This window comes from Hyperoodon ampullatus (assembly GCF_949752795.1).
Source record: "Hyperoodon ampullatus genome assembly, chromosome: X".
Classification (NCBI taxonomy): domain Eukaryota; kingdom Metazoa; phylum Chordata; class Mammalia; order Artiodactyla; family Ziphiidae; genus Hyperoodon; species Hyperoodon ampullatus.
In genome coordinates, this window is record NC_136913.1 from 112,384,730 (window position 1) to 112,397,128 (window position 12,399).

At 53.7% G+C, this 12,399-nt stretch overlaps 1 protein-coding gene across 1 annotated transcript; it reads right to left on the reverse strand.

Moving 5' to 3' along the window:
- Nucleotides 1-1,816: 1,816 nt before the first annotated feature.
- On the reverse strand, nucleotides 1,817-12,174 carry ELF4 (E74 like ETS transcription factor 4; the record flags this gene model as incomplete). The annotated part of the gene is made up of 8 exons (XM_079727920.1): nucleotides 1,817-2,621; nucleotides 3,485-3,862; nucleotides 4,546-4,738; nucleotides 4,815-4,898; nucleotides 5,741-5,932; nucleotides 7,306-7,398; nucleotides 7,813-7,984; nucleotides 12,103-12,174. The coding sequence occupies 8 exons, from the start codon at nucleotides 12,172-12,174 to the stop codon at nucleotides 1,817-1,819; spliced, it is 1,989 nt and encodes a 662-aa protein (XP_079584046.1).
- Between the last annotated feature and the right edge of the window lie 225 nt (nucleotides 12,175-12,399).

Below are 12,399 nucleotides of genomic sequence, written 5' to 3' on the forward strand. Positions count from 1 at the left end.
CCAAGAACTGTGAAGAAGACCTTCGTATGATGAGTTCTACGGGGTTGGGGTGAGGGGGCAGGGCCACTCTTAACCCATGTGGCACCTTTGTGCCAAAACTACTTTTAAAGGTGACCCTTTTCAAGATGCTTTACTTTCCACCACCAGGAAATGGTCACAATAAACTGATTTTATTAGAAAAAGTCACGTTAACGCCAAGCGCTGGAGACATGTGAGAAATACACCTGCACAACCATATATGCTTCCCTCCTGGGGGGAGAAGAGGGAGAACAAGGGGACGATAATGGGCTTGGCAGTGACCAGAAGGAGAGAGAAGGGCAACCAGGGGAGGTAGTTAGGTCACGTGGCTGGTTTTGTGCCAGGGACATGGCAAAGGTCCTGAGGCACTGATTCACATTAACCAAATTCACCAGATAATATCACTGTTTCCAAGGCTGACATATTAGAGCTCTTAGCCTGGCTCTGAAACTTGGCGGAGAGAGAAAAGCAAATTCACAGAAGAGAGAGGGGACGGGATGGAGGCCCCAAGGCCGAGGGGTTGACTTCAAGAGAAAATTGGCTGACCCCCTCTCAGAAAGAGGAAAGATGGAAGGAAGGCACGTGGAGAGACAGGAGGAACAGGGAGCTCACAGCTGCTGGCTCCCGTCTTCGTGGAGGAGGAATCAGGGTGAGGTGAGAAAGCTGGAGATCAGGGGCCGCGGCCCACTGGAGGTGGTCTGCTGCAGCCGTCGCGGGAGTGGCTGGGTGGACCGACCTGTGAGGGGAGTAGAAAGTAGGCTGAGCAGCAAGTAGGCACGAGCGGGGACGGAGGCGGGCCCAAAGCACATCGCTACTGGATCATCCGACTGTCCCCGGCCCCGCCTGCCAGCAGGGAAGCGGCGGGGGCAAAATTAATCAAGAGGGAAGCCGGGATTCGGGGTGCAGGGCAGGGCGCCCGTGAAGGCTGGTATCACAGCCCGAGCCCTTGGCACAAATATCCAGCTAATTTAGCCCCCGTCCCCACCCGGGGCCGTTGTGGCTGGGTCTGCCCCTGGAGGGGCGCTTCAGCGACGCACTCTGGGGAGCTGATGTTTCCGGCCTGCTGGCTAATGACTGGTGGGCAAAGAGGCTGAGCCCAGGAAGAAAGCGTCTTCCCCACCATACATGCCCATCGAAGGTCTCCTCCCCTGGACCTGCTCCAGCTCTGTGACATCTCTCGGATTTGGGGGCTCCAACCTGTACCCCATAGGCTCAGAACAGCCGAATCTTGGTTTGTACAAAGGGAACCGGAGAAGGCTTTCCCTTAAAACAGAAAATTCCCCGTCTCTGTGGCTGACCCACAGAGAGACACACACCCTTGAAGACCTCACAGCTACACCCCCGTCCTCACCAAAGAAATGGAGATACAGACCCACGAGTACACACAGATACATACAGGGATATTCACATACGGGGTAGTAAATACTCTGTGGAGGGGAAGAAGATGGTGAAATACAGTCAGGCAAAAAGACTCTTCTCACGAAGCCCCTACTCCAGCCCTGGCTACCAACGTCTCAGGAGGTCTGCCCTCCGTCACCAAGTCAGCCTATAGCCCCGACAAGAACATATCCCCTAGTGCTCTTGAAAGCTGTGGTCTGACACCAGGGATGCTCCGACTGGGCCCGTCTTGGCCATGGTGACGCCAGGCAGGGGTGGGGCACGGGGGTGTGGTGTACTGACACCCCGCTGAAATATAAGGGCAGGTGTGCTACTTCAGTCAGTCTCTCTTAGAGGAAGTCCGTATACAAATGCTTCTCAACTTTGCCTGGTGGGCCACACTTCCCCCCAAGCCCTCCGTTTATATGTCATGGGGCTCCATCTTAATGAGGGAAGTGGGGTTGAATGGGGAGAAGGGGGCTGGTGTCGGGGATCTGGTCAGCAGGCTCCCAGAGGTGGTCACACTAGGCTCAGCCGTAAACAGGGACCCTGAGCCCGAGGAGAGCTCAAGTTCAGCCACCGGGGTCAGCCCAACAGTGGGGCGGCTGGGAGGAGAGAAAGTCTGGTTTCCCAGAAGGCTCGGATTGTGGGAACCCCTTGAAACTACCTGGGTTGGAAGTGGCTGAAGGTGAGCCTGATCCCTCAGGAGCTCCCTCAGGGTCTCTTCAGGAACCAGCAGCCCCTCCATGGGGGCCCCGGTCATCATGCCCTGTACATAGGAGGAGGGCCTCAGCGGCCCCTCCTTGACCCCAGGGGCTGCTGTGGCACCGGAAGTCCTGATGAAGGCCGCAATCACAGTCCCGGGGGGCTGAGAGCTGGGCCCTGCTGGGCCAGCCCCTGTGACCGAGGGTGGTGCTGGATTGGTCGGACAGTTGCCCCCAGCCAGAATCTGGGGGAGGCTACTGAGAATCAGCGGAGCCCCTGGTGCTGCCACCTGGTTCTCTTGGAAACTGGTGTTCAGGGGGAAGGAGGCCTGCAAGGTGAAGGTGTCCTTGAAGGTCGAAGCAGGCGGAACACTCTGGAGAACGAGCTGGGTTGAAGCAGTAGTACTGGCAGGAGGCCCATTGGTCAGCACTGTGGTCAGCGGGATGGTCTGCAGGGTCAAGGCCGAGCCTGACCCGACAGGGGCCACTCCTAGGTGGATGTTGCTGGGCACTGAAGAAGTACTGAGGAGAAATAGAAAACAGGTCTGGTTCAGGTAGGAGGCTCAGAAGGAGGGCACAGGAGGAACGGAGCTGAAGGCGTTTTCTTTGTCGTCACTTTGGCTACCGTTTGTTGAGCACTTAGTAAAGGTCAGGGATCATCCTAACTGGCTGGCATGCAGGATTTCACTCAATCTTCCGATCAGCCCATGAGTTGAATAAGATTAACAATCTGATTTGACTGTGTGAGGAAACAGGAACAGAGAGGTTATGTAACTTGCCCTAGACCACACAGCTAGTAACAGGGACACATCGAGGCTTTCTGACTCCAGAGCTCGTGTTTGTCACCACTCCACTCTACTGCCGTCCCTCTTCAGAAGAGCATCCCTGTGGCCCACACCAGCGTAGTGACAGGTATATACATATAAGCCAGACAAAGCCCAAAGTTTTCACGGAGAATTGGAGGCACCTTAGTGTGGACAAGAAGTAGCAAGAGCTTTCCTGGTGGGCTTGGAGGGCCTGAGGAAGGCAGGAGGTAACATTCTCCGCTGCCTCTTTTCTGGAGTGGAGGAGGCTTGGGGGGATGGGCCCAGGAGTGGAGGCTCCTGGTGGCTGCTTGGGAGCACTCTGGGGTAACAGAAACAGCCCCAGCTGGCAAGAGAAGCACCCCAGGTCAACAGCTGGCTTGGCCGTTACATTGGCGTGTGACCTCAGGCAAGCCTCTTTGCCTCTTTTCCTCTTTTAACCAACAAGTGTCCTACTGGCTTCCCAGGGATGCCACGAGGGTCCCAGGAGACCCGAGAGAGAGCGGAGCTTTGCAAGAAGCTGAAAACGCTCCCCATCACGAGGTACTATGGGAAGACTTGGAACGACCTGGGTGCACTTACCTCACAGCTTTGGTGCGTTTGGCCTGGCTCTCTGGTGGAGAGACAAGCACCGTGGAGGTAGTGGGGATCTCCTCATCTAGAGACAGTCCCGATTCCAGACTCGCAGATGGCTGTAGACCAACGTGCTGAACCTTTGGCTTTTCCCAGGAAGTGGCGCCCTTGCCATGCGGGGCAGCTCTGGATGATACCCTGGAGCTGGCTCGCCGGGTGGTGCCGCTGGACGAGGTGGAGGGAGTGGAGGCCTGAGGGGATGTGGCTGGGGCTTCACCTGTCTCATCCTCGTCTTCAATCACCACCAGGTCCTTGGGCATCTCCTTAAACTGGTACACCAGCCTCTGCCCTTCCACTTTGGCAAGGATGCCTCTTTGGTAGTAATATCTGTGGGACACGGGGCAGAAGGTGGGGGGTGAGCCAGGGACACACCACCCTCCCGGGCAGGGCGCGCACGAGGTGGAGGCTGGTCGGGGAGCCAGACGGGAGCCCAGGGGCAAGGGAAGGGGTAGGACCAACTCTCGGACTTGGCAGGCTTTTATGAAATTTCTGATATCTCCCCCCTGATGACTCAAAGGGTCCACAAGAAGGGTTTTCAAATGCTGACCCCCATCCTGCTTTGGAGCAGAGGACGGGGGTGAGTGAAGGATGGGAGGGGTGGACGATGGGGGTTCAGCAGTCCCCCAACCTGAGAGACCGACCGTGGGTAAGTCAGGCCCATCTTCCTGGGCCCCTAGCTCGCAGAATATGAAGGAAGCCCTTCTTGGGGATGGGGGGCCCTAAAGTTCTCTTTCTACTCTACAAAGAAAAAAGGCTAGGACAGAAATGCAAGAGGAAGGGGACTGTCCCTCCCAGGCGGGACCTGGGAAATGGGCTGGGGGGCAAGCAAACGGGAGAGTCACAGGAATTCCCTCCTCGGAAGAGCGTCCCGGTGACCCAGGCCACAGGAGCGAGGCACTTACGCATCACCCAGAGCCCAGTCTTTTCAGGGAAAATTGGAGGCCCCTTAGCGACGGGACTCCTTGGACAGAAGGAAGAGCTTGGTGACTCCTCAAGGCAGGGGCTCCTACCTTAGTGCCCGTCCCATCGTCTCATAGTTCATGTCAGGCTTGTTCTTCTGCTTCCCCCACAGCTTGGACACCGCTTTGGAATCTACCAGCTTGAAGATGCCTTTCTCTCGCTGGGTCCACTTGATGTACTTGGGGCAGGTGTTCCGGTCTTGCAGAAGTGCGAGGAGGAACTCCCACAGGTAGATGGTGCTGCCTGCAGAGTGGCAGGCGGTGAGGGCGCGCCCAGGCCCCCCGGCTCCCTACCCGCCTCACCTGCCTCCCCACCGTACCTTTGCCATCCTTGGATTTCTTCCGAATAGGGATGCTGGGGTCAGTGACGGGTGAGGTACTGCGGTTGCCCTTGGTCTTCCGGACTGTGGGGGGATGGTGGGAGCAGGGTGAGCGCTGACGGGCAGCTCCCGAGAGGGAGGGCCCAAGCGCTCACCAAGTTAGGGTGATGAGGCAGACAAGGAAGAGGCAGGTCGGGAGGCCCGGGGTCACTCTCCGCAGGCACAGACTTCAGGTGCCCGCGCCTGCCCAATGGCCAGCCCTCATTTTCAGGCCCCAAAGGTAGAGCAGTACACTGCTCCTGTGTGGGGCGGCGGAGTGCTTACCGATGAGCCACCTTTGGAAGATCAGAGTCTGCCTCGCCTAATTTTTGAAACAAAAAGGCAGCCTAAAGGCGTGACTGTGGTGCGGATAAGTGTGGCACCAGGGTTTGGTTGCCGCACGGACACGGCAGTATCGACCAGGCATCGCCTGAGTAAATCAGTAACACTGGGGCTTGGGAAAGCCCAAAGTCCTCTCCCATACACGGTCTCGGCTCCGTAAGCTCCGAGAGGGAAGATAAGAGCACGGGTTGAGGCAGAGGCCCCCGGAGGGCCAGGGACTGGCCAGGGGGCCAAGCCTGGTGTCTGAACACTCAGTACAGGATTCAACCCATGGGGATCATTGGGTTTTTAAGAGTTTACATATCTGCCGGGCAGATGGGGGTGGCCTGGGAAATGTCAGGCTTTGGGCAGGCTACCTGATGAGGCCCGTCTTTCCAGAAGGGAGGACTTTCTGTCCATCCCGCCACACCGGAGAGCTGCTGTCTTAATGTGTCTGTGAGCCTCACCCCGACACTCACCCCTACTTATGGTCTCCCTGAGCCCCTCCTACTGCCCACCCCCATGAAGGAACACTCTCCCTCTCCCCGCCGCCTTCTCTCTCTTACGTCTCTTCTTCGATTTTCCAGTCTTCTTGGCACTTTCCTCTCTGGGGACCTTCTCCTCCAGACAGCGCTCCTCCTGGCCACCAGGGTCACCAGCCCTGTTCAGGGCGTCGGGCTCAGAGACAGGAAACAGGTAGCTGGGCAGAGTGACGGCTGGAGCAGGGTCCGGGTCTGGAAGCATTTCGGAGGTGCTGACTGCAAGAAGAAAGGCCTGAGGTGGGTGGGGCCCAGGGCATGGTCTCCCAGTGCTCAAGAGAACAGTGGGCTCCTGGCGGGGCGGGGCGAGGCGCCATTCCCCATGGCCCCAGACACAGGATACACCTGAAAACGCCTCCCGTGTCTCACAACACTAGGAGAGGAAACATCTGCAGAGCTGTGGGCACGAGCTGGCCCCAATCACGGCGGCCACGTTTATAGCCCACTGCTGGTGGTGGGGAAGTTCCAGGTGACACCCAAGGAAAAGGGCCACCTTGATTTGGTCATCTACTCATTTCACAACCGGAAGGGGCCTTAGACATCATTTAGCCCAATTCCTCTGCTTTTCTGGTGAGGAAACTGAGACCCAGAGATGGCAGAGCATGTGCCCAAGGTCACACGGCAAGCTGGTCACACATGCCTGGTACATGCAGGCACTCAGAAAATATTTGCTGAATCCTGAATGAATATTAGTGACAGAGTCGGGATTAGGAATGCTAGGATTCAGAATTTGCAGCTTCAGGGCTTTCTTTCCCCCACTGTATCCCAGCACCTCCTTGAGAAGGGGCAGTTGGGGCCAGGAATCCTGTGGAGTCACCGCAAATGCAAATGCGTGGGGGTTGCTGAGGGAGAAGCCTGCCTCGGGGGCCATCGGAGGAGGTAGGGGCCAACCTCCCAGAACAGTGAAGGGATGAGGAGGCCACACCCTGCACAGTCTTCCTGGGAGCTCAGCAAGACAGCAGAGGGGCCTGAAGTTACCCTGGCCAATAGCATTCAGCCTTAAAAAGGAAGGAAATGCTGACACATGCTATACATGGACGGACCTTGAGGACGTTACGTAAGTGAAATAAGCCAGTCCCTCCAAAACAAGTACTGTAAGCTTCTACTTATCTGAGGTCCCTAGAGGAGTCGAATTCATTGACACAGAAAGTAGAATGGTGGTGGCCAGGGGCTGAGGGGAAGGGGAAATGGGGAGTTAGTGTTTCATGGGGACAGACTTTCAGTTTTACAAGATGGCAAGAGGTCTGGAGAGGACGGTGGTGGCTGCACAACAGAACGAATGTACTTAATGCCACGGACCTGCACACTGAAAAATGGTTCAGGTGGTCCATTTTATGTTATGTGTATTTTACCATAATTGAAAAACTAGAAAAAAAAAAAAAAAAAACCCCAAACAGTCACCCTGGCCATCTTTGCTTGTCTCCAGTGCCGTCCTGCCCTTCCCATTCCAGTCAGAACCAAAGAGCACGTGCACGTGTATATGGGTGGGTGTGGGTGCGCACACATGTCCCTGAGAATCTAATACATGGATGTGATATTTTTCAATGGAATTTTGTGTTGCTTCAACTTAAGGCGCCAGGGTTCAAACTTACAGATCTGCTTCTCATCCAGGATGTCATTGGGAGACTCGACGTTGAGCAAGACTTCAGTGGTTGACATGGTTTGCGAGGTTGCTTCATTGTCATCTGGTGCCGGGTTCCATGATGTGGGGGAGAAGAAAAGTTCCCTCAGGGCATAGGGCAGTGGATGCAGCTACAACCAGGGCCAGCTCAGAGAATGGAGCTAAGGAGCCCAGGGGCAGCCGGGAGGGGACCAGCACGCCTCCCACCCTGATTCTCCACCTTTCTCTACACCCAGCCCAGCTGGTCTCCCCTCACTGCCCCGCTCCATCTCAGGAGATCATGAATCCATTTAGGTGGTTTCCTTCTCTCTGAAGTGGTACTACCTCCTGCTTATCCGACTCACCCCATCTAATTTCCAACTGTTGGGGGCCTTGACCTTGGCTGTGTGGGGTCACTAGAAGCCATTGTGGACTACTGTTCCCTGAAGACAGAACCCCTTTCTCCTCCACACCTTCTCTGCCCAGGAAGGAAACAGACCTGCCAGCAAAAAACTACCCTCCAGGATCTGATCCTGAGTCATGCACAAGGTCCCGTCTGTTATGATGCCATTGTGAACGTCGTCCAGCTCCAGGCCTGAGTACAGATGCAGTAATTCGGGGTAGGGGACCTGCTCCACGATCACAGCTGGGAACACTGAGGGGTCTTCCAGCTACGGAAAAGAGAGGGATCTGGTTCAGGGCTCACCCGCCTCTTCCAGGAAGCCCTCCGTACCACAATCTGACCTTTCTTGCAATTCCTAATTCTTGGATCCCTCAGGGGCTGTCCTTTGTAGGGCATGACATTGCTCTGGGTCCAACCTCACTAGGTGATGCTCTGAGTGGGTTCTTTTTTTTTTTTTTTTTTTTTGCGGTACGCGGGCCTCTCACTGTTGTGGCCTCTCCCGTTGCGGAGCACAGGCTCCGGACGCGCAGGCTCGGCGGCCATGGCTCACGGGCCCAGCCGCTCCGCGGCATGTGGGATCTTCCCGGACCGGGGCACGGACCCACGTCCCCTGCATCGGCAGGCGGACTCTCAACCACTGCGCCACCAGGGAAGCCCATGAGTGGGCTCTTAATGAATAGAGATGGGTTAGCTCTGTACCAGCTGCACTCAACCAAGGGCAGACAGTTCTAACTGGTCGTAGTTATGGGTTCATCGGTGAACAGGGTTAGTGCTCAGTCTATGAAAAGGATAAGGCTCATTCTGAAGCCAGTGGGAAAGGATTCGTCAACGGCAAGGGCGAGGGACTCAGCCTACGCTCAGGGTTGGGTACCAGGGTTAGGGGCTCAGACTGTGAACATCTTAGGGCTCAGTCCGTGGTGATGAGAGTAGGAATGGAGACAGAAGAACAGAGGCATTATAGAGGTAGGAAGGTAAGGGCCTCGTCCCTGCCTGGATGGGGGAGAGGGTTCTGACTTCCAGCTTGATTCAGTGGGTGCATGGGGATACTGTTCTTGTTAAGGGGGAACCCAGAAGGACGAGGAGCAGGGTTTTGGAGAAAGATAAGGGAGAAAGTGTCTGAATATGGTGAGTTGGAGGTACCACTGAGATACTTAAAATGGAGATACCTCAGGGAGTCAAAAATACGTATCCAAGAGCTCATCCCTGGGACTGGATAAAATTATTGGGATGAGAATTTGACCCCCAGAGGACACAGTGGTTCTAAAATCAAACAAAGCTAAATTTTAAAAATGAGTGCGATCACAACTGTTTTTTAAAAATGATGAATAGAAGGAAATATACCAGGATGTTCATAATAATTATATTTTGGTTGTGGGATTTTGGGTGATTTCTTTTCTTTTCTACTTGTCTGTATTTTCCAATTTTTCTTTCATGAGTCTGTTAATTCTTTCTTCATGAAAAAAAAAGAATGAGAATGCTCAGTTCTGCCTAATGTTCCTGAAGGATCCAGAAGAATAAAATCGATGAAACTGGCTTTGGGTTTGGCCGCTGGGCAGTTACCTGGCTAGAGCAGTTTCAGGGGAGTGCTGGGGTCCCAAAACACATTACAACAGATCTCAGAGACGACGGACAGAGGGAGGTAGGCAGGTGGGCATAGTGATTAAGGCCACAGAGTCTAGAGTACCCGTCCAGTACGATAGCCACTAGCCACCGGTGACTGTGTAAATTTTTTCAAGATTAAAATTTCAGTTCTTCAGTTGCACCAGCTATAGTTCAAGTGCTCCATAGCCACATGGCCCCACATTGGACAGCGCAAATCTAGAGCATTTCTAGCATCTCAGAAAATTCTATTGGACTGTGCTGATCTAGAGCCAGACTACCTGGGTTTGAAACCAAACTCTGCTATTTACGAGCAGTGTGATCTTGGGCAAGTTACCTAACCTTTCTGTGCATCGGTTTCCTCCTTTATGAAACTGGGGCGATCATATTATTGACCCCATAGGGTTTTTTACACAGATCAATGTAGATAAAGCACTTAGAACAGGATCTGGCATAGAGTAGGTTCTCATTAGGTGCTTTAGGCATCAGGGGCTTCTAGGAGACTAGTAACGTTTTATTTCTTAACCTGGGTGGTGAGTTAATGCGTGTTCACTTTATAGTTATTCTTTAAATATATATATATATATATATATATATAATTTATGCACTCTTTTGTATTCATTTTTTAAATTGAAGTATAGTTAATTTACAGTGCTGTGTTAGTTTCAAGTGTACAGCAAAGTGATGCAGTTATACATACACACACACACACATACACACACACATATATATGTTCTTTTTCAGATTCTTTTCCATTATACGTTACCTCTTTGGTATTCACAGTATATTTTGCAACAAAAATTGTTTCCTAAAAAGAGTGAGAGAAGGGAGGTGAAAAAGTAAACCCAGAGGGTGGAGGCTACACTGGGGAGAAGAACAGAGCTAAGAAGGTGGTATGTTGGAGGAGGCGGGCAGAAGGGAGGAAAGGGTTTCTTTTAGAGTCGGGGAGACATGAAAATGTTCTAGGCTGAGGAGAAAGGTGTGGGAGGTCTGAAAGGTACAAGGGAGAGAGGAGGTGATGGGTGGTGTGAGGTCTTGAAGGCGGCAGGAGAGAAGAGATTAAGCACTGGGGTAGGTGTTACCCAGGCCGGCGGAAAGGAAATAGGAACAGGTGATGTTATTGCTAAGAGGGGGAAGGGAGGGAAAGTGAGGGCGTCCTCGGGTTTGAGCTTCTCTGTGAATTGGAGGAGAGGCTGTCTGCTGAGGGTGGAGGGGCAGGCGTGGGGTCGGGAGGGAAGAACAGCTTCGGTGAAGAGCAGCCTTTATGAAGAACAGAAATAATTGCTGAGTGGACTGGAAACAAGTTACAAAGTGACTAGCGGAGTTGAGAACCCAGGTAAAGTTAGATTTTTCTCCCCTTCGTCCAGGAGGCTAGGCGCGCCAGAGATGCTGGATAAAACTGAGCAACTTTAGGTTAAGACCTAGCTGGACAGAAAGTACCATGTACTCCAAGCCCACTAGGGGGCAGCCTTTGGTAGGTCACTAGAGATTGGACAAAGTTTCCCATCCTCACACGGATCTGGGATAGACAGCATCAGAATTAGGCTGGGGTGCCCTTGGAGATAATCCAGCTGGACCTCCTCTTGGTGAAGATGGGGAGATGGCAGCCAGATAGGGTCGGGGACAGGACTTGCCCAGGTGACACTGTGGCCACACTGGGATCAGAACCCAGGGCTTTGGACTTCTAATCTCCCATTCCTTCTACCGGACCTGGCTGCCTCTTCTTCTCCAGTGTGTGGAAGGAGGGTACTGGAGGGTAGGGATGAGTGTGCCAGGACACCATCCAACGGGTACATATAAGTACCCTAGTGCCAGGCAAGGTATGGAGCAGTGGGGGCCTGAGTGCCAGAATTCTGTCCTATTTTCCAATTTCCTCCCACTAGAGGAACCTATCTCCAGTTTATCCTGAATCCTTAGATCGAGGCTGAAAAGACGGTTATGGAAGGGCTCATCCACCGGGCTAGAGACATGAGTCTGAAGGTGCTGGGGGTTGGACTGTACCCTGCGGTGCCAGCGGGCAGTTCTCAGTCCCGCTATGTGGTTGTCCCAGCACCTTTCTCACTGTGACACTGGAGGTGAAGCAAAGTGGCCAAAAACGCACACGGAGGTCAGTGTACACTTGTGCATTCAGCCCCTGTTGCTGACTGACAGCTCAGCTAGTGTACTTAGCAGCTGCTTGGCTGGCTTGGGAAGCAGACGTGCCCTGTAATTGCACGTGGGCAAAACCAGCTCACTAAATGACCACCTGATGACTACTGCCTGGCCGCATGGGACTCGTTGGTGCACAGTCTGGCTGGCAAGCAGCCCCTATGTCCTGAACCTAGTAGGTGCTTGATCAATATTTGCTGACTGGGACTTCCCTGGTGGTCCAGTTGTAAAGAATCTGCCTTCCAGTGCAGGGGATGCGGGTTCGATCCCTGGTCAGGGAACTAAGATCCCACATGCTGCGGGGCAACTAAGACCACGTGCCACAACTACTGAGCCCGCATGCCTCATCTAGAGAGAGAAAACACACATGCCACAACTAGAGAGAAGTCCAAGCGCTGCAACGAAGAACCCGCGCACCACAACAAAAGAATATCCCGTGCGCCACAACTAAGACCCGACGCAGCCAAAAATAAACATACATAAATGAATAAATAAAATATACATTAAAACAACAACAACAACGATATTTGCTTTCTGGCTAGCTGGCTGGTCGGCCGGCTCACTGGCTGCCTGCCTGCCTCTCTGTGTCTATCTGATCGTCTGCACTGGCTGACCAGGCTCTGTTCTCTGGGGCCATACCTGGTGGATGTCATCCATTCCGTTGCTTGCAAACTCAAAGATCAGGTCACTGGGCTGCAGAGTAATAGCCATGCTGTCTTCTCAGAGAGCCGACTGCGGGATCCGCAGGGCCCTCTGGAGGCGTGGGGTTTCCTAAATGAAGAGATGCTGTACCTTGGAGCCTAGAGCCTACACCACGAGCCACGGTAAAATAGGGGTTGTAGAGAGCTGGAGTAGGTGGTGGCCTAAGCCAGGTTCAAGGCTGCATGCTGGGCTGGGCCAAGTGCAGGAGCGACCTACAGAGAAGGGAGAGATGGG